This window comes from Acartia tonsa, chromosome 9 (assembly GCF_053477335.1).
Source record: "Acartia tonsa isolate MP-2025a chromosome 9, ASM5347733v1, whole genome shotgun sequence".
Lineage (NCBI taxonomy): Eukaryota > Metazoa > Arthropoda > Copepoda > Calanoida > Acartiidae > Acartia > Acartia tonsa.
In genome coordinates, this window is record NC_137268.1 from 4297735 (window position 1) to 4319489 (window position 21755).

A 21755-nucleotide genomic window follows, 5' to 3' on the forward strand; every position below is an offset into this window, starting at 1 on the left:
CTATTTATAATTTTAAAATAATCTTTATCTTTATCTACCTATCTTTCTATGTATTTGTCTATCTATCTATCTTTCTATCTATTTGTTTAACTATCTATCTTTCTATCTGGATTTATCTCTATATCTCTCTAAATCTGAATGAAAAATGACTCTCTGATATTCGTATAAAGTAATCAGAAAACTATTTATAAAAAAATTATATTTTGGGTGGGGTCAACAAAAATGGGAAAAGAAGCCAATTTTGGGAGTCCTACAGAATATAAAGAAAATTTATTGTAAATACCACAGCATACTCTATAATTGAGGGTATGTACGTTTTTTTTCTGCCAATCTTCAGATTTACAAAAAAAAGGTGACTTTGGTTTATTCGCTTACTTAAATTGACATCAATTGAGCTTGTTTGTCTGTTAAGATCTCAATAACCACTGAACCAGTTAAATTTTACATTTTGGAAAGGCTTTACTTAAGTTTTAGGCTATTTTTTTAATAGCGTGCACAGCGTTTTACCATTGGGGTGTAAAAACTTAAAAGTGTGAGAAAAGTGGAATGTAGTTCTTTCTAATTTCTTGCACCCCCCTCTGCTTGGTGTGCTATTAGGCTATTTCTATACTTTAGCTCTTTCTGCGAAGCCCCTAGATGCCAGTGCGCAAGCGCTATAAAATTCTTACGCTAATTTATCTAATTTAGTTCTTTTAAATGTAAATATTTTAATTTTTTTTTATTTAAAATGCGCAATTTTGTAGCCTTACTTTAAGTCATGCAGAAGCCGTTTTCAAATCCAAAATACATAATAAATATACAATATACTGCGTGCAAAAGAGTAATAATTTAGAAAACTATTTTTTAACAATTAAGGAGTGAGGGGACAGTTTAAATACGATCTCTCATTCAATGGTTTAAAAACTTTATTTTATTGTATCTTGATTGGGTTGTACTAACCTTCAGTGCCAATCTTTATGTTAAAAAGTATTTAATCTAAAGAAGGGGTAATGTTGTTAAACTTATAACAAATATTATCTTAGGGCAAAAAGGGTAGTTTTCCTTTTTATAGCATGCTATAATAGATGGCACTGAAGAAAGATTGTCGAAATATGACCTATATGATCAAGAATCCTTATAATAAAGTAACAGGATGTGTGTCTGTTTGTACCCAAGGATCTCCCTAACCGCTGAACCTATCGGGTTCTCATTAACGGGGTAGGTCCCGGAAAGGTTTATAACTTTTTGGGAGGAGGGTACCACCACCCTTAAGAGAAATCATAAAAAAAAAATTTTGACGCAAGAGTCTTGAAAGCAACATAGGTAGGTATCATAAAGACTTGAACAAAAAAAACATTTAAAGTGCCACTAGAGGCCTCTAGGGGCGAAACCGCTAGTAAATGATAAAGTAGTTCATTTAGGACATGTGTATTACTTTTTAAATTAGTAATCTATTCTCTCGCTCTATTATGAACAAGAATATATTTATAAAAATGAAAAATGATCTAACAATGATTTGGACAGAAAATCATTGATTTAAAATCAATTCATATAGAATTAAGGGATATGTTATATCCTTATAATAAAGTAACAGGATGTCTACCTGTCTGTCTGTCTGTTTGTCTTATCCCTGGTTTGTCTGTCTGTCTGCCTGCCTGCCTGTCTGCCTGTCTGTCTGTTTGTCTGTTTGTCTGTTTGTCTGTCTGTTTGTACCGAAGGATCTCGCTAACCGCTGAACCGATATGGTTCTCATTTAAGGGGTTGCTTCTCATAGGTCCTTGGAAGTTTTATAACTATATGGGGGGAGGGTACCACCATACTCCCAAGAATAATAGCGCAAAAAAAGAAAGTAAAATAAAAAAAAAGTGTGTTATAGGCGTGAGAGCAATGATGGGTGAGACACCCATCTATAGCTCACGCCATTGTATTAAAGGTAAAGTTTTATTAACAGTTTTCCTAAGGTACAAGAATATAAAATTATATTTGTAATATGATATATTTGGTGCTTAACAAAATATATTATTTTCAATCTTTTTTGACTTCTTTTATTATCATAATGGTTAGTTTGTTATATAAACCAACAAAATAAAAAAATAAACTCATATCTTTATTAATTCTTTTTGAAATAAAAATCTCTTAAAGTGTGTTAGGTCAATTGGAGATAAACAAATCTTACCTCCAAATAAACATTAAATTGTAGCTTAAAAGAATAAGATTGCAACACAAATAATGTTTTCATACAATACAAATGACTAATAATAGGTCAGTATACATTGTAATTTACCTATAGTAAAATATATACTAGTCTATCATTGGTCATTTGTATTTGATGGCGTCATTTTCGATTAAAAACTATTTGCTGCTTCCCCCCCAAAATATACTTATTCATATGATAGGATAATGCAATTTTTTAACATTTAATTTAAAATGTCAATATTGTTAACATTGTATAAACATACAATAGCATATTTTGAGCCAAACAATTCATTAACAAAAGAACTTTAATTTTAGATAAGATATTTTTTATCATTTTTTACTTAACTGATTGGCTCTTGTAAGTTTTTTTCAATTTGAACTTCTTAATTCGATAAAACTATCCATTAAAGATTATCAATTTTGAGATAATTAATAGATGTATAACCCATACAACTACCTGGCCCAATGGGAGGAAATCCTTTTCGTCTGCTAGCAAATTCATTTCTATTAATTTGTAAAGACACTTCTGATTATATATTTCTGACGCTATTAGCTAATTTCAAAGGCCCAATACAAAATAGGGACAGGGTCCCTGCCCTGTGGACATAGTTGTATATAGCTCGTGTCTTTTCTATTCTTTAACTTTAATTTTGAGAGATATTTCTATTTTTCTAAATATTCAAATTTCTTAATATTTATATACGAAGTACTTGGTAAATAAATAGAAGATTTTGAAAAATAATAAATTTTTACGTTTTATATTTCTATTTCGAAATAAATCACGCAATCTTAAATTAAGTATGTTCGTTAAACAATTCCGAAATAAAATTTACTAGATATATTAGACTTTTAGGTTCTTTCTATGAAATTAATGTGATGACATAATTTCCTTACTCCAAAAAGTCTACCTGTTAAGAATACGACATTTTAGACGTCTTACTTTTTTCATTGCTTTTTTTACAGGGTAAAATAAAAATTCTTCCTAATATTAAAAAAGGATAATTTTGCATTACGTAAAAAAAGTATATAACGATAATGAAATATATTAAAGTTAACTTATAATAGTTTGTAATTGTATTTGTAACAATATATTTATAGATTCCCTGTTATTTGATATCATCCGTTTCCGGTGTATGCTGTTATATCAGGGATAAATATATACACAAAAATTCCTCCAACAAATTTTTATTATTTACCGTGGTCAAAACATATTAAAAAATCTTATTTTAAAAAATGTAAATATAACGAAATAAATTATATTGAAGTTTCTAATTACCCATGTACATTTCTACCTCGTGCACCTCGTGCACACACACATAGTTCTTCAGTCCTTATTTGAATTTCAGAGTGTATTGACACGTCATACTACGCGTTAGTTAGATACAAAGAAAAGTGAAAAATAATAAAAAATTTAATATTCAATGTGAAAACTTCAAATGGAATTATATTAATACAATAAAATAAAGTGATAAATATTATTTGCATAGTTATAAAAAAAAAGAAGAAAGAAACAAAGTCTTAGTCAAGTGTCAACACAAGAAGATCTAATTCTGTACTGTCGTCCGAAAAAAATTATTGTAGTCTATTGTTTTGAGTGAATGTCATAAGAGTACATACACGTCAAAATAATAGGCTATGTTTTCTATTTCGGAAGGCAGTACACATAATCATTTACTGTATATTAAGGTAAGGATTTTGTAATAATTTGTAAATATAAAGTGATAAGTCTGTTCGTTATAACTTAATTATTCTTATTTTGCCTTTTGGTAATTTCAATTTTAAACGCACAGATTTTATACTGTGAATAATTCGGCAAGCTCCATACTTTGTTTTTAATTATGTTTATTTTTTATTTTTTTATATCGTTCCAAAATTACAAAGTATCGGGTGTGTTTTATCGATAAGTCTTACCTAAAAATATTGAATCCCTGTGTTCGAAAAGAATTTCCGTGCATTTTTTTACGTCGTTCAGAACGGCTCGGCTCCACATTAGTTAAAAGTGAGTTTTTACAGTAATAATATGATTTAACGGTCTATTTCCTTAAATTAAACTTAAAAACCATATGTTACCAAATATACACACATCCGCAGCCGTATTTCTAGATTCGGCTCCGCGTTTTTTTGCGTTGAAACTCGGTTTTAAATGTACGCTCATGTTAAACCTGATTATCAAGCTGTTTTTAAACAAATTTACTTACAATTTTGCTTAGACTCTTATATATTCGCATTCTGATAATTCAGTTCTGACATTAATGTCCGTATTTTTTTTACATTTTAACAACAAATTTTTATGTGACCTAATTATCCGATTGGTCTGATTTTTGGTTTACTGATGTTTGAATGTACAATAATATAAGCGAAGCGGCAAGTACGCATTTTTATTTTTTTCCATCACCCTTTAATTGAAATTCAAATTTATTTTTGGATATTTAGTATTTACTTTCATTTGATGTCCAACTTATTTACTCTAGAACCTCGAGCAAGAGACCATCCACGCATAAAGACACAAGACAAGTATGATTTGAGTAATGTTTTTGGCTTCGCTACTTATTGATTATTCATCCTTGTTAAATTAAATAACAATACTGCAAAAAAAATAAATATATCAATAAACAGTTTTTTGGGTTTTATTACAACATTTATTTTATAATGGTAATGATACAGATATTTAAAAAACACAAAATTATTTCATTAAATTATTTGTTTTACTTTACTTCTACTTTATTTCTTTCCAACATAATTAATATGATAAACATATTTACAAAAATTATTTCACTTTTCCAGTTCCTTGGTTGCTGTCTTCTTGGTAACTTTTACCTGCCTATCCCAAAATGCTTGGGACTTCTTGGGGACTAGCTTGTTCATCTTCAAGAACATGATGGCGTGGATGGTTTCTTTCTCTAGGTTATAGCGCCTCGATGAGTAAACTAATTTGAGGTGTGAGAAAATTCTCTCACACCTCGCATTAGAAACAGGTAAGTTGTTGAAGTTGGTCATCAAACTGACAAGTCCAGGTGGATAACATATCTTCTCTGCAACATGTTCATACCTGGCAGTAAGCATCCTGTGGCTTGCGGTCATTGCTCCTTGTTTGTACAGTTTCTGGCGTTCTTCAACATCGAAATCCTTGGACTTAGATTTTTTGACTTTCGCAATTTCCTCCTTTATCTTAGCGACTTCACGTTGGTAACCGTATGTCAAGGCATGCAACTTGGATTCTTCTATGTTACTCCAATCCTTCAGCCCAGCTTTCAGGTGTTTCTTCATGACGTCCAGGGGATCCTTCTGTTTGTCACGTTGTTCTTTCTTTTTCTTCTTGGCTGCTGCTTGAGCCTGAATTTCTTTGAACTCTTGTTGTTTGTTCCAAAACATCTTTTGGATGGGTGTCATCATGCCTGTAATACATAAATATAATTAATAAAAATGATAATTGAATTATTTAACTAATGTTATTATTATTATCTATTTTAATTAATATTGTATATCTTTACCTGTGGGAGGTGCAGTTTCTGGAGATTCGTACTCGTCAGCTTCGGAATCCTCATTGTCGGCATCCGCATTAGCTCTACGCAGGTCGGCCTCTTCATCTGCCTTTTCTTCAGGACTTAGGTTGGCTCTCAGTGAGATTCGGTGTAGCCGTTCACCCAACAACCTACAATTTTTGGGTGCTTGTTGTAAAATTGTTTTTGCTTCATCCTGTGTCACCGTAAAGCTTTGTGTGCCACTCGCAATCATTTCCAAATGACTGCGTGACAGGGGGTGTAGGTAGAGACAGACTTGCCAGCCTGCATTAGTACGGACAATCTTGTTAACTCTCAGGTGAAGGAACTTGAATACACGTCTAGCGAATAAGTTGCCAGGCATACTTGTCCGTAGGGTAAAGAACACCGTATCCAGCATGGTGAACATCTGGACGATTGTGGCCTCATGGGCTTGTGCAGGAATTGTCAGCATGGTATCCACACACTCCAACACTTCCAGGACTTCTCTGAGGGCAAGAACCTGGTCAGGTGTTGGCCACAGATTGTCAAACTTCTTGTTGACTAAAATAAAAATTAAAAATTAAAAATTAAAAATTAATTCTATTGATATATACAGTTCTAATTTTTAATTAAGGGAACGAGAGAAGAAATAATTTATTTAGTTTAAATTTTAATAAACTTCTATTTGTTACCTTTCTCTTTTGTTTAATTAAGGGACAGAGAGAAATTTAAGTTGGTAATTTTGTTAGTTTTAAATTGTTGTTTAAATTATAATTAACTTTTTTGGGTTTACCTTTCTGATCCTGCACGGATTTTTTCACCTTCTGAAGTAGTTGTTTGTTGTCAAACAACTCTAAGAACCGCTTTATCATGTTCATTCTGGAGCTCCATCTCGTCTCCACGTATCTGGTAAGCATACGTTGTCCACTCTCTACCAAAATGCGACGCAGCTTCTTGTTATTCATAATTTTACTGACCAGCTTTGCCAGGTTAATTATGGTTCTGTTGTACCCCTTCCCTTTCTAAAAAAATATAATATTTGTTAATTTTCACGTTTTTGTATAATTTATTATTTAACTTTTTAAGTTACTGTATAAGTTATTTAGTTGGTTCTATTAATCATTTAATTAATTTACTTACAACTTTGGCAGCCTGCTTCAACGCCAACTCCACTTGGTGGTTGAGGCAAACACCTCCCACTATAAGTCCACATTTCTGCTCATCACATATCATTGTTTTCTGGATGTTCTCTTCTATTAGTTTCCCGAAATTTGTGATTGCTGAAAAGAAATAATTTAATAAATTAATATAATTTAGTTAAATGCATTTCGTGAAACTACCCCTGTAAATCATTAAATGTAATTCATTGAATTTTTTGGGAATGAATTTAATTTAACTTTACTTACCCTCTCTTTGTTGTGGATCTTTGATGGCGATGGACCTGTAGAAAATCGCACTTGATATGCCGCCATCGCCTTGTCTTGTTCCTGCCAGGGTTTCTTCATCTCCATCCTGACCCTCACCTTCGGCTTCTACAACACCATCCTCAACCTCATCTAAATCTTCTATAAACATATCCAACGGGATTTCATCTTCACTATCAGCCTCAGGTGTGTCTTCCTTATCACTATCATCATCATCATCACTGACTCCCTCATCTTCATCCTCATGGTTCATGAAACTTGTATACTCTGTGGGGGTTTTCCCGTGCTCTTCATTGAGTATCTTGACGGACTAAAGAATGAAAAATAAATTAATGATTTACTTTCTAATGGTATTGTTTTATAATATTAATTCTCGTATTCATTCAAATATTCATCTAAAAAAACTGGTTTTATCTTACAATTGTACATTTTACATCCGCGGAAAGCCATTTAAAATACGATGCGAGAAAAAACTATTAAATAGTTATGATTTTATAATTATAATTTATAATTTTTCATTACCTTTACACAGTTGGCAGCCGAGTCGGATGTGGAGCTGAGAAGTTGATAATGCTCAAGCCCAAACCTTTTCAACAGTTCTTCGAAATATTCGTAGATGCTGCGGCCGGAAGCATCGGGTTTAGGCATCTAAACATAAGTAATTAATCAAATTATCATTTAGGTATTTGTGGTCATTCTAAATTTCTAAGAATTAATTTTAAACTTATACCTGTTCACAGGCGAGCAACAATTCTTTGGGACCGTCTGCATCGGTATAGTTTGCAGTTACTGAAAAATTAGTAATTCTTTTATATTATTCATTCATAATAGTTTACTTTACTTTATTTAATTCAGGTTATGTAGCTGCTGCAGTTGTAATTGCATTAATAAATAATAATAGTTTATTTATTTTATTTAGGTTACCTGCAATGAAGTCGGTGTGGTGAACATTGCCGAAGTCGAAGGAAAGGTGCAAACCTGCGGAAACAAAGATAATATTGATTATAATTATTTGTTATTTAAAATAATTAAATATTAACATTTTTTCCGCAGGTGTGCACCTTTCCTTCGATTTCGGCAATGTACACACCCGCGGAAGTGAAGATAATTTAAATTAATTATTTGTTATTTCTTTCAGATTTTGAAATTATTTAGTAATGTTTTAGTTTATAAATTATAATACTTAATAGTTAATAGTTATTAATACCTTTATTTTCTAAAATCTTCTTGAAGGATTCCATGTAATACTTGTGCTGCCCCTGCAGCCAGTTATGAAGCTGTTTGCTGGTGGGTGCATCCTGCTTCTTGCCTTTCTCAAGTAAACCGACCTGCTTGGCGATGATATGGTCAAAGGCATTGGCATCCTTATCCTTAAAGCGAATTTTTTAAAGTTAGTATGTTTTTCAACCTATTTTTAAAAAATACACTATTCTAACTGACATGAAGATATATTTCGATTTTAGCAATCATTTTCAATTAATTTTGTTTAAAAAAATATAGGTATGAGACATTAGATAACAGCAAATATGATCAAAAATATTAAACATACATTTACCTTAAAGCGAAGGAAACTTTCATTATTAACCAGTTTTCCTGTTATGTGGCGCAGCGCTTCTAGGGCAGTGACGTATATTTTGACTTCATGGATAACTTCAGCATCTGCCTGGGCCTGTTGAAACTTCCTCTGAAAGCTGGCCAGGTTCACTCCCTTCCTATACTCTCGGTAAACATCTCTGTGGTCAATGATCCAGTGACGGGTAAACCTCCTAAACAGGTAAGCAATTAATATTATTTTTTTTAGCAAAGCTACTCTATAATTCACCTTGTCTGTCAGTATATATTTTTAATCAATGTTTATGAATACTTAATACCAGTGTTCTGGAGCCGGGAGCAGCAACATTTTTTGTGGAGCCGGATCCGGAGCCGTATTTTTTGTTAAAAACGGCTCCGGCTCCGGACTAGGTAAAAATGATTTTTTAAAGTAATATTATAATTTGGCAACGGTCTATTTCCATATAATAAACTGAAAAACTATTGTTACTTAACAAATAGACACACATCCTTCTACTTTTATATAGCTTTAATCAAATAAAAGCAAAATATTTTATATTATTTATCTTATTTTATCAAATTCAATAATGGAAAAAAATTGATATATTAATTTTAAGGTAGGAGCCGGAGCTGGAGCCGGAGCCGGGAGCCGTATTTCCAAATACGGCTCCCCGGAGCCGGAGCCGCATCAAAATTATACGGCTCCGGCACGTTGCGTTAATACATCATGTTATTTTATGTCAACTTAATATTATTACCTAAGAAGGTTAGTTTCTTGCAGTATAAATTTCTCTCTTGGTTTTCCCTCTGTGGGGTATTCTTTCACGTGGTATGTGCCATCCCAGGTATGGAAGTTACAGTATTTGCACCCCCGCCCCCACGGGGTCTTATTCTGACCCTTTCCAGGGTAGTTGGGGATCATGTAAGCATGATCTTCAAGCACTTTAACCAAGTAGACATAAACCTGAAGTAATTTTAATTTTATTAAACATTTTATTTAATAATCTCACACCTGTAACTCTTTTTTTAGTTGTGTTCCTTTCTTGACTTTTAGTTTTGCTTTCAAAAAGTGTCACTTTTGCCCCCCCCCCCCCTCTACATTTTATTATTATTTTTAGTATTTATGTTTGTACCTTATCACCATTACTATATGTTATCCTCTTCCCATCAAGAATTGCCCCCCCCCCCCCCCCCTCTACATTTTATTATTATTTTTAGTATTTATGTTTGTACCTTATCACCATTACTATATGTTATCCTCTTCCCATCAAGGCGGTCATAGAGCGAGTGTGTGTCCCCTTGTACTGTACCCACGCAGTCTAGGTAATCAATAGAACAGTTAATTTAATATATAGGTAAAGTAAAACAAACTAGTATTCTAGAAATTTATGTATTTACGGTTGAGATTGTATGGTTATTAATTATAAATATAATATAATGTATTTTATTTAAGTACAGACAAATAGACATCCTGTCAATTAAATTTTTAATGTTACTACCTATGTTATTGATATTAATTATACTAATTTAAGCTTACCTTTGATGAACATATGTTCTGTACTGTCACTGTTCATCTTGGGTTTATTCTTGGATCCTTTTGTACGGCCACCTCTCCCTTTTGGCTTTTCTCCAGCTGGGGATGACTGTGCTGAAGAAGGTGTGTCTCCAGCTGGTGTTGTAGGTGTGGCTGCGGCTTTAGGTGTGGCTGCGGCTTTAGGTGTGGCTGTTGTACTTGTACGGCCACCTCTCCCTTTTGGCTTTTCTCCAGCTGGGGATGACTGTGCTGAAGAAGGTGTGTCTCCAGCTGGTGTTGTAGGTGTGGCTGCGGCTTTAGGTGTGGCTGCGGCTTTAGGTGTGGCTGTTGTACTTGTAGGTGATGGAGACGGCGGCGGCGTTACGTTGAGTGGGCGCATTGGTGATGTATCTGGTGTTGTTTGTGAAGCTGGTTGTGGGCTTGCTGGTTTTGACCTTAAAATAATTAATTAATTAATTAATATTATTTTTCCCTTGCCCTCTGGACAAAATATAAAAATTATTTGGCTACTTGTTTTTTTTACCTCGATTGGGGAGAAGGTTTGGGGGGTGAAGTTGGATTTTCAGGTTCTGGGCTGTCAGGTTTTGACCTTAAAAAAATAGCCTATTATTTTAATTATTAATTAATATTATTTTTCCCTTGCCCTCTGGACAAAATATAAAAATTATTTGGCTACTTGTTTTTTTTACCTCGATTGGGGAGAAGGTTTGGGGGGTGAAGTTGGATTTTCAGGTTCTGGGCTGTCAGGTTTTGACCTTAAAAAAATAGCCTATTATTTTAATTATTAATTAATATTATTTTTCCCTTGCCCTCTGGACAAAATAAAAAAAAAATTATTTGGCTACTTGTTTTTTTTACCTCGATTGGGGAGAAGACTCTGTTCTTCTTTTCTTGACCCTTGGAGGTGAACACAACTTTGTTATTATTCGCTTCCGTTGTGGATCAGCTATTTTTGAAGTGACTGGAGTGCAACTGAAATTAAATAAATAAATAAATTTTCAATTTCTCTGGTTCTTTTTAGAACCCACCAAATTTACCAAATTTGGGATTATATTCTAAAAAAAAATGGCCTCTCTTGGTGTGTAGAGCACCGAGAGTTGCTGAACATGGAAGGAATGCGCCCCGGAGGATGGATGGAGGACCCAACCTAACCTGACCAAAAGAAAGTAAGGATATTTTTTTAACATTTACCTACCCTAAGATAAAAAGTTACTGTAAAAATACAAAGGAACCCACTACTTTTCATAATCCCATTTATTATAATTTTATTAGGGGTATGCATTTGAGCTTAATAGTAAATAAAAAGTAAAAATACGACGAAACCCACTAATTTTATAAGGGGTAGTTTCACGAAATGCATTTGAGCTTAATAAATAAAAAGTTACTGTAAAATAAAAAATCCCATTTCTATACTTTTTTTAGCATGGGTAGATGCACTTCGTGAAACTACCCCTTTTAGTTTTTTTATAACATTATTAAATATAAAATGAAAATATTATTATTACCTAATGTTATCACTGGGGGTTATTTTTTTTGTGGGGGTCCCCAACCCCTCCTTCTCCTCCAACATTACCGACCCTGGAGTGCAACTGAAAATTAAATAAATAAATAACATTTACCTACCCTAAGATAAAAAGTTACTGTAAAAATACAAAGGAACCCACTACTTTTCATAATCCCATTTATTATAATTGTATTAGGGGTATGCATTTGAGCTTAATAGTAAATAAAAAGTAAAAATACGACGAAACCCACTAATTTTATAAGGGGTAGTTTCACGAAATGCATTTGAGCTTAATAAATAAACTTCGTGAAACTACCCCTTTTAGTTTTTTATAACATTATTAAATATAAAATGAAAATATTATTATTACCTAATGTTATCACTGGGGGTTATTTTTTTGGGGGGGGACCCCAAACCCTCCTTTTCCTCCAACATATCAAGGTCAACCTCATCCAAAATATCGGGTATTCTTGCATCGGGGATCGTCTTACGTTCACGCAAACTACGAGTACGCGTAACTGAAGAGTCAGGCATAGCTTGGACAACCTCACTGTCATCATCGTCACCTATAACTTTATTAGAGTCAGGCTCAGCCATTCTCTAACGATGTTGTAACTGAACTAAAACTAAAAAAAAAGATTAATATTAATTATGACTTTATGACTTTAAGCCTAAGGTGGTGAGAATGGCCAGGTTACCGCTTACATTGGATGATTGGGGGAAGAAAAGGGTTAACAACTTAACAGTAACTCCACCCATAATTTTATTTTTTGGAATAGTAAGGGATAAAATAAACACACATAAAAGAAAGTGTGGGGGGGGGGGGGTATAACTATAATCCGTATCCAATTACTACGAAGTACGAGGGAAATCATGGGATGTGTTGGAAAATATTTATATGACATGTAAGACTAAGAATTCTCCTAATTTCCCCTTGAGGAGGGGGGAGGATTTGATGCTTAATCTGCAGAAGGGGTAATTTAACACTTAATTTACCCTCCGTAAAAGATTAAAGATTAAAAGATTAAAGATTATTTGAAACCTGCCCCACCCCCCTTTTTCAACACTTCTTATTTGAATATAATTATATGTAATCTTTTTTTCTCCACCCATCATAACGTAATGGTTAGGAGGAGGGGGGGGGGGGAACCAACAAGATTTAATTTGGATTTAATACGATGAAATTTTAGTAAATAAATTAGCCGTTAGAGGCTGGATATTTCAAATTGTTTTTCAATTTATACTTAAGTTTCATCATTCATTGGTAAGAAAAGTTAAAAATTATATTTCAAGTTTTAGAAACCTATTTTTAAGAAAAGTTACATTTGAGATGAATAGAATTAAAAAAGTATTCGGTAATGTAGACAAACAAAATTGCTTCATAGTTACATATTGGAAGTTACATAACATTCAAGGATTACCATTTTTATTGTCAGCTTTGATGTCACTTTATGAAGGCTTTTTGGCCAATTATAGAATAGATTGATGATAATGATATGATGAATATCTGTATCATTTCATATCTTTTAAAAACAAAGTTTTATACCAACGTTTTCTTTTTGGTTTGCTCAACAATTTTGGGGAATTTTGGGACTTGGTTGCTTCATTAAGTTGAGTGTAAAAACGTTTCAACTATTAATTGTTATTTACAAAAGGGGTAATTTTGTGCATCATCATTGGGAGTGTACATCAATTTATCGGCCATTATAATATAAGGTTATAATTTATAAAGGTGTCATATATATAAACCTTTCTTAAAAGTTAAAAAAAAAACTCTCTCCCGTCACCCAGCATTAGTGGAAAATTTTTATAAAGGAAAATTTAAATAAATAAAGGGATTATTCATTGTATTTTTTTTGGGGGGGGGGGTTATATTCAAAATCAAGTTCAACCCTTTCTTTTCATATATTCTATGTATAATAAAGGTGTCATATATATATTATGGAAAATTTTTATAAAGGAAAATTTAAATAAATAAAGGGATTATTCTTTGTATTTTTTTTTTGGGGGGGGGGGTTATATTCAAAATCAAGTTCAACCCTTTCTTTTCATATAGCAACCCTTCTTAAATAGGGGAGGGGGGGGAGACTAGTGTAAAATAAACAGCCCATTGCCCTTCCCTTTATTTTGGGGGGGGGGGGACTATAAAGGTGTTAACTGTTACTTACATGTAAAACCCTTTTCCCCCACCCATATATGTTTGGATATTGACCTCTAGGCTCTAAATGCGGATGCCACTTATTTTAAAGGGTATGTAAAGATAAAATTTTTTCATGCTATTAGACTATTAGTATTAACAAATTAAAAATCTTAACATTTTCTAAATAATAAATATCGAAGATTGATTTTACGGCATTAGGTTGGTTTATTCGAAGATTGATTTTACGGCATTAGGTTGGTTTATAAAGATAATTTACATTTTACAAATTTGTAATTTAAAGTTAAATTGTAGGTTGGCGACGAACGAGAGATGGGCCAGCCAACTTCAAGTTACTTGGATACTAAGGGGAGAAGAAACGGCGGCGCAACCGCCGAAAACTGCCGAGAAAAGGCAAAATAAATTTCAGCGGCTTATCGGAAGGTAATGAGGAAATTACATTTTTGCATACAACCCCTTTATTTTAATGGCTTTCTCTACCTTTTGACCGCCTTTCTCTTTGTTTTAATGCGTAATTAGTTTTTATATACGCATAAAATAAACTTATAAAGTTAATTATTTTTTAATATTTGATTTTGCAGTGTTTTTATACGTATATTGTGAACGTTTTGAAATTGAATTGAAATTGAAATTAATTATATCTGCATTTGCATTATGAAAAATAAAATACTAATTATTAAATTATTATTTATTACCTTAATAATTTATTTCAGTATAAATATCCGAACGAATAATGAAATCTAGACCCAGCAGCACGAAACGAAGGAGCCAGCGAATACTTGAACGACGTCAACGACTTGACCCAGGTATAATATATATTGAATTCTATTTATTTTTAGTTATTCCAAGTGTAATATAATGAATAAATAATCTTTATACAAAGGATCTCGCTAACCGATGAACCGATCGGGTTCTCCTTTTTACCTTTTAATTTACCTTTTTAAAAGCGAAGCTTTTCTATAATTATGGTCGGTCCGTCCGATTTAGAAAGCGTAGCAACTCTATAATCATTACCAGAATGTCCGTACGTCCATTTTAAACATGTTGATTTTTCGTCCGAGATAGTTAGCTTTTATTCGTTAATTTTAGGCATGTTAGAATTGTCCTATCGCTTTCAAACTTTGCATGATGTAGTTACGTACGATTTAGAAAGCGAAGCAACTCTATAATCATTACCAGAATGTCCGTAAATCCCTTTTAAACATGTTGATTTTTCTACTTTTATAACAACAAAATTTTATGTGATCTAATTATCCGTTTGATCTGGTTTTTGGTATATTGATTCCTTGGACAACAAAGAATAATATTATAAGCGAAGCAAGCAACTCTATAATTAAGTCCTAGAAATGTAAGTATAACCATAAACATTATCGGTTATCCTGTATGAAGCAGTTTTCCAATAAATTTACTTACAATTTTGCTTCGACTCTTATACTTTATATTTAAATTATTCACTTCAGACACTATACAAGTGTTAATGTCCGTTTGTCCTACTCTTTAGTTTAATTATATTACTGTAGTAAAGTTTAAACTTTTTTAAAGTTAAACTGTCCGTTTGTATAAACTATAGGACTAAGTTAATAAATGGGACTCCTGCGTTTGTCCACTCCGACGTTTGGGACTTTGAAATAATAAATAAGATTTAATTTATTAAGGTGTGGCAGCTGTTCCTCCTGTTGCTGTTGATGATGGCCATGGACGGGTTGTTCAACCAAGAGGACAAGGTATTATATATAATCATATTTTTATTATTACCTATTCCAAGTCTTATATATCTTGTACATATTAACCTAACCTAACCTGTACAGAAATACTTAAAATTAATATTTTAATTTAACACTCCTGCGTTTGTCCACTCCGACGTTTGGGACTCCTGCGTTTGTCCAGTCCCCTTACTTTGAAATAATAAATAAGATTTAATTCATTAAGGTGTGGCTGCCGTTCCTGTTGAACCCCAGCCTGATGGGAATCGTCGAGGACGCCGTAATGCTCCAAGAGGACAAGGTATTATATATAATTGGGACTCCTGCGTTGAGATATTTTATGATTTTGAAAAATTAACCATTTAAATTAATAGTAAATATCATACAGAATTGCTTACATGATTATTATAAAACAAGGATGAAAACATGCATAAAAGAGAAGCTCCAAAAAAATGCGTCAAAAAATCTAAGCTGGATCTTTAATTAAAATGTATTTTTTTTGGCTCTTTAATTAAAATGTATTTTTTTTGGCTTTTATGGAACTAATTGTAATCTACAGAAGGGAAAATCACTGGGGATGTACAACGATCTATCGACCACCCTCCTGAGAGATTTTAATTTTAATTTTGATTTAATTTATTAAGGTCAACAGGTTATCCAACAGATGGGGAACAACAATCATGTCAATGTTCCCCATCAACCACCACAACCGGACCATCCTCAACAGCAGGACGACCCTCCAGAGCCCCTTCCCGAACAACAGCCACAGCCAGGAGACAACAATCCACCTCCCCCACCCCCGCCACAGCAAGAACGTCAACCTCGGCGTGTTGCACCTATTTTCAATTTGACAATAGGTGCGCACGCCACAGTAAATATCAACAATAATCAATTTGAATTCTATTGATTATTGTTGATATTTACTGTTAATTTATTGTTAATTTTGTAATATTATTTCTATTTTGTGTTGTTATCCCCCCCCCCCCCCCCCCGACTAAATGACTGGATTAGGTTAGGCTAGGTTAGGTTATATGGCTAGGGGGCCGAGCGCCCGCGGTTATTTTTATTGGTGGGGGGGGGGATAAAAATTGTAAAAATCTATTTTGTATTTTCAAATTTTGTATATACTATTTTTGATATATTTATACTTTATTTACTAAATTTGCAGATTTTTTAAAGGGGTAGTTTCACGAAATGCATTTAAACTTAATTTAGTGAACCGCATATTTTATCCTGGTTAAATGGTTAAACTACATTTATATGGCATATATTTGAAAAAATTTCAATTTTCTACCACATAGTTTTTAAAATGTCAAGACTTGAAAATCGTCTTTTTAAATTGCATATATCACAAAAAAGACAATTTTAAGGTCTTGATATTTTAAAAACTACGTGGTAGAAAATTGAATTCATTTCAAATATATGCCATATAAATGTAGTTTACCTTACCCATTTAACCAGGATAAAATATGCGGTTCACTAAATTAAGTTCAAATGCATTTCGTGAAACTACCCCTTTTCTTTAGTTTTAATATTTTCATTAAATTTTTTTTTCAATTTCATTGTTTCATTTTCATTTTTTAGTAGCAAATCTACTTTATATTTCTAAATGTAAATATGTCTGTCTGTCTGTCTGTTTTTTTTTCGTTTTTCAATTTCATTGTTTCATTTTCATTTTGTATTTCATTCATTTCATTTCATATTCATATTCGTGATAAAAATAAATGTGATAAGAAACTCGAAATAATACACTTTTTTATTCATTCTTATGGTCGGTCCGTCCGATTTAGAAAGCGTAGCAACTCTATAATCATTACCAGAATGTCCGTACGTCCATTTTAAACATGTTGATTTTTCGTCCGAGATAGTTAGCTTTTATTCGTTAACGATGCAAGAAATAGCTATTGATAATTTTAAATACGTGGAACGCTTACCTAACCTACCTAAGTTTTATCAAATAACTATATCAAACGTCTCTCTTCCTTCCTTGGATACAAACGGCTGCGCCCCTAGCATTTAGAGGCTCTATATTCGAACCTACCTACCTACCTACCTAAGTATATCAAATAACTATATCAAACGTCTCTCGAGTCTCTTCCTTGGATACAAACGGCTGCGCCCCTAGCATTTAGAGGCTCTATATTCGAAGGGATATGAAAGGGCAGAAAAATAGCCTAAAACCATCTAAGGACCTATACGAAGCTGTACTGTAAAGGAGAACCATATAGGTTCAGTGGTTAGCGAGATCCTTAGCTACAGACAAACAGAGCTTACTTCTTTATAAGTTTACTAGCGGCTACGCCCCTAGAGGCCTCTAGTGGCACTTTAAATGTTTTTGTTTGTTAAAGTTAATACTATAGCTATTGATAATTTTAAATTTATGTCTTCAATTCAAAGTTAAAATAAGTACACAAATAAAACCATCTAAGGACCTATACGAAGCTGTACTGTACAGGAGAACCATATAGGTTCAGTGGTTAGCGAGATCCTTAGCTACAGACAAACAGAGCTTACTTCTTTATAAGTTTACTAGCGGCTACGCCCCTAGAGGCCTCTAGTGGCACTTTAAATGTTTTTGTTTGTTAAAGTTAATACTATAGCTATTGATAATTTTAAATTTATGTCTTCAATTCAAAGTTAAAATAAGTACACAAATAAAACCATCTAAGGACCTATACGAAGCTGTACTGTAAAGGAGAACCATATAGGTTCAGTGGTTAGCGAGATCCTTAGCTACAGACAAACAGAGCTTACTTCTTCAATTATAATTCAAATTATAGAGCAGCATCGCAATTACAAATTAAATTAAATAAAAATAAGAAAATTATTTTTCATAGTTTTATTATTATAGCATATATATGTCAAGTTATTTATGTGGAATCTAACTAAATATTCACAGGAATGCGATCTCAACTCAACGCAACATCAATGTTCAATCGATAATGATCACTGACTCATCAGAGTCATCACCTTCACCTTCGCTCGCGCCACCTTCGTGTTCCAGAACTTCCAGGATGGCGTCAATATCGTCATCATCGGAAGATGGATTTACATCGCCGGAGATATCGGGATATTCGTCTTCATCTGATGATAGATCTACTGTGCCATCTAAACATATCGCACGGTCATAGACAGCTAACGCCTGGATAACGTCGTCACGGTAACCGTTGCATTTTGCTTCCATTTGCTGCAGAACAAGTTCATTTTCTTCGCGTGTACGCTGAGAAGATGGAAGGGCTTGGTGAAGGAATTGGTATATACCAATTCCTTCACTAAATAGTCTGATCGCCTGCATATTACGAACACTCTGAAACCCCGACCTGTAAAGCAGGTTAGATATATCTTTAAAAGATCTGTGAAGGACCTGATAATGGGCGTACCATCCAGGCATCAGGTCGGGGTATAAACTTGGTTCTGGATCTGTGCAGGTAAGTGTACGGGGGAAGTAAGGAACCAAGTCATCCATCGCTACCGGCTTGCGCCTGCGCCCAACTCTGACTCTCTGTCCTTGTTCCGCCATAATAACGATAGCAAAAATAAAACAAATGTTCAAATGTTGTCACTTCAAAGGTCTGTAAGCAAATGAAATTTCAAGGAATCATTAATTACCCCCTACAAATTTTTCTTTGTTGTTGGTTTCCAAGAAATTATTAAGATTTATAATATTCTAGATATCTTCAAATATAAAGTGTTGGGAATGGGATGTGTGAAATATTTTTAACAAGGATGACAATATCCATTAAAGCAAAACATTAACATAAATGCATTAGTATAATCAAAATTATAAGTAAGTATTCTGTCTATAAGTATAAATTATATAAATACTAACATACTGACGTCTATAACCAACACAAATTATAGAAAAGCTTCGCTAATTCCTAGTATTTTGAATTTTCCATATGTTTTGTTTTGTTTTGTTTCTTGGGGGGGGGGGGGGGGGGGGAACATTAACATAAATGCATAAGTATAATTATAAAGTAAGTATTCTGTCTATAAATTATATAAAATAGTAATACTAACTGACGTTTATAACCAACACAAATTATAGAAAAGCTTCGCTAATTCCTATTTTCCATATGTTTTGAATTGTTAACTTATTTCTTGGGGAGGGGGGGGGGGGGAGGGGTCAATATTTGTATCGTAAGTTGTAATGTAACGGTCAACCTTCAAATAGGGGAGGGGTGAGACTACACTAGTATAATAAATTATAATCTTACCCACTCCCCAAGTTAAAAATTAATCGTGACCCCCCCCCCCCTCTCATATATATAAACATAGTGAAAATGAAATTATAAGAATCCTTGTTACTCTATAATTAAGGTATGTCCATACGTCCCTCCGTCCGAGTCTTTTTACGGAAATACACTATATTGTTATATATAGAAAAAGATTGTTATAAATGTGTTTTTTATCACGTATTTTACAATTTTTTTGTCCATTTTCACCGCTCATTATGAATATGGGCGGAGTGGTAATGCGCGCCCCCCCCCCCCCCCCATGTAACCCCCTAAAATTGGGGTTGGTGTTGTATGTAATAAATATTAGGAGGTAATAGGATATCTGTTTAGCTCCCCCCCCCCCAAAAAAAAAAGGGGGAAAAACATAAATATTAGGAGGGGATAGGACAGTTGACAATAATAAATAATAATCAAAAATCAAAATGCTGAACTGATAAGAAATAATTAATAAACAATTTTAAGTTTAGGCAAATTTAGGATTATGTAATTGTAAATTCAATTGTTTAAGTTTTAACGTTTTTCTATTAGCTTAATGCTTCAAAAGACAACCATACATTGTTCCAAATGGTCTATTTATTATTCATAATTTTAGAGCTTCGCTACTTATGTATGTTTTATTAGGTAGACATGTAAGAATTCTGCTAATTTCCCCTTTGAGGAGGGGGGGAGGATTTGATGCTTAATCTTTCATGTCACACGGTCCACGGATAAAAAACAAATATATAATATCGTAACCAACCTGGTAATGGTATGGTAATAATTGGGATGGGGGGGGGGGGGGGAGAAACAAGATTAAATTTGGATTTAATACGATGAAATTATAGTAAATAAATTAGCCGTTAGAGGGTAAATATTTCAAATTGTTCTTAAATTTATACTTTCATCATTCATTGGTGAGAAAAGTTAAAAATTATATTTCAAGTTTTAGAAACCTATTTTTAAGAAAAGTTACATTTGAGACGAATTGATTTCACAAAGTATTCGGTAATGTAGAAAACAAACAAAATTGCTTCAAAGTTACATATTGAAAGTTGGAATATAGATATCTTCAGTGAGACTATATTCTCTTTATAACACTTTATGAAGGCTTTTTGGCCAATTATATTATAGATTGATGATAATATCTGTGATAATATCATTTCATATGTTTTAAGTTTTAAAAACATTCTTTCGCAAGGAAGGGAAATTTAAATTTTTTAAAAAGGGTCAACTAAATAACATGACACGGATATGAAGCAAAATTGTAAGTGAATTAGTTGGAAGACTCTAATTGCAATAAAACCTACTCTTTTTGAATAAAACAAATATACAAAGTTTTTACTTTTTAATTCGTTCGTTCTTTAAGACAGATAGCTATTTCTTTCATAGTTAAACGGCTCCTCGGGGCTAAAAAAACTGGTTTTAATAATCAAACGATTGTACATTTCTGTTCTGTCTATATATCATAGTTATCATTGAAAACCAAAGAATAAAATAATAGGATGTCTGTTAATCTCCACGGATAAAAAACAAATGAAAAAAATTATATTTGATTTGCAATAAAAACTACTCTTTTTCTGTTCTGTCTACTCTATATATGTCGTCATAGTTATCATTGAAAACCAAAAAATAAAATAATAGGATGTCTGTTAATCTCTCTCTACCAAGGATCTCAAATTGAAATCTGAATCTATTTATATTCATTTCTTTTTTTCATGGCTTGGGGGAGGGGGGAGGCGAGGGGTTATTAATTTATTTAAGTAAGAGAAACAACGAAATTTCATGTCCCACGGTCCACGGATAAAAAAATATATTTGATTTGCAATAAAAACTACTCTTTCTATGTAAAACAAATATACAAAGTTTTTACTTTTTAATTCGTTCGTTCTTTAAGACAGATAGCTATTTCTTTCATAGTTAAACGGCTCCTCGGGGCTAAAAAATCTGGTTTTAATAATTAAGTTAAAATTAAAACTATAGAAACTATTTTTTGAAGCGAAGCTATTT

The 21755-nt window shown here is 32.8% G+C and overlaps 4 protein-coding genes across 4 annotated transcripts; all 4 read right to left on the minus strand.

The window, feature by feature from the left end:
* Positions 1-4500: 4500 nt before the first annotated feature.
* Positions 4501-7889, minus strand: LOC145328044 (uncharacterized). Its single transcript, XM_080171596.1, has 7 exons — positions 7812-7889; positions 7604-7729; positions 7064-7391; positions 6798-6937; positions 6451-6679; positions 5667-6218; positions 4501-5570 (listed from the first exon to the last, which is right to left on the minus strand). Exons 2-7 carry the CDS (start codon positions 7727-7729, stop codon positions 4948-4950), a joined length of 1998 nt encoding a protein of 665 aa, XP_080027722.1. The 5' UTR covers positions 7812-7889; the 3' UTR covers positions 4501-4947.
* Positions 7890-8188: 299 nt separating this feature from the next.
* Positions 8189-9714, minus strand: LOC145328046 (uncharacterized). Its single transcript, XM_080171597.1, has 3 exons — positions 9391-9714; positions 8637-8847; positions 8189-8451 (listed from the first exon to the last, which is right to left on the minus strand). The coding sequence occupies exons 1-3, from the start codon at positions 9552-9554 to the stop codon at positions 8272-8274; spliced, it is 555 nt and encodes a 184-aa protein (XP_080027723.1). The 5' UTR covers positions 9555-9714; the 3' UTR covers positions 8189-8271.
* A 146-nt stretch (positions 9715-9860) lies between these two features.
* On the minus strand, positions 9861-10748 carry LOC145328048 (uncharacterized). Its single transcript, XM_080171599.1, has 2 exons — positions 10690-10748; positions 9861-10600 (listed from the first exon to the last, which is right to left on the minus strand). The coding sequence occupies exon 2, from the start codon at positions 10543-10545 to the stop codon at positions 10150-10152; it is 396 nt and encodes a 131-aa protein (XP_080027725.1). The 5' UTR covers positions 10546-10600; positions 10690-10748; the 3' UTR covers positions 9861-10149.
* A 113-nt stretch (positions 10749-10861) lies between these two features.
* LOC145328047 (uncharacterized) lies at positions 10862-13492 on the minus strand. Its single transcript, XM_080171598.1, has 3 exons — positions 12041-13492; positions 11672-11755; positions 10862-11138 (listed from the first exon to the last, which is right to left on the minus strand). The coding sequence occupies exons 1-3, from the start codon at positions 12265-12267 to the stop codon at positions 11021-11023; spliced, it is 429 nt and encodes a 142-aa protein (XP_080027724.1). The 5' UTR covers positions 12268-13492; the 3' UTR covers positions 10862-11020.
* Positions 13493-21755: the final 8263 nt, after the last annotated feature.

Coding starts and splice junctions, on each gene's coding strand:
- LOC145328046 (XM_080171597.1), bottom strand. CDS start 9,554: ATGATCCCCAACTACCCTGGAAAGGGTCAGAATAAGACCCCGTGGGGG. Junction 8,848..9,390: donor CAAGAAACTAACCTTCTTAG/GTAATAATATTA, acceptor TTACCTGTTTAG/GAGGTTTACCCGTCACTGGA. Junction 8,452..8,636: donor AAAGTTTCCTTCGCTTTAAG/GTAAATGTATGT, acceptor ATTCGCTTTAAG/GATAAGGATGCCAATGCCTT.
- LOC145328044 (XM_080171596.1), bottom strand. CDS start 7,729: ATGCCTAAACCCGATGCTTCCGGCCGCAGCATCTACGAATATTTCGAA. Junction 6,938..7,063: donor AGATCCACAACAAAGAGAGG/GTAAGTAAAGTT, acceptor ATTTCTTTTCAG/CAATCACAAATTTCGGGAAA. Junction 6,219..6,450: donor ATCCGTGCAGGATCAGAAAG/GTAAACCCAAAA, acceptor TTTTTATTTTAG/TCAACAAGAAGTTTGACAAT.
- LOC145328047 (XM_080171598.1), bottom strand. CDS start 12,267: ATGGCTGAGCCTGACTCTAATAAAGTTATAGGTGACGATGATGACAGT. Junction 11,756..12,040: donor ACCCCCAGTGATAACATTAG/GTAATAATAATA, acceptor TTTAATTTTCAG/TTGCACTCCAGGGTCGGTAA. Junction 11,139..11,671: donor ACCCCCAGTGATAACATTAG/GTAATAATAATA, acceptor ATTTAATTTCAG/TTGCACTCCAGTCACTTCAA.
- LOC145328048 (XM_080171599.1), bottom strand. CDS start 10,545: ATGCGCCCACTCAACGTAACGCCGCCGCCGTCTCCATCACCTACAAGT.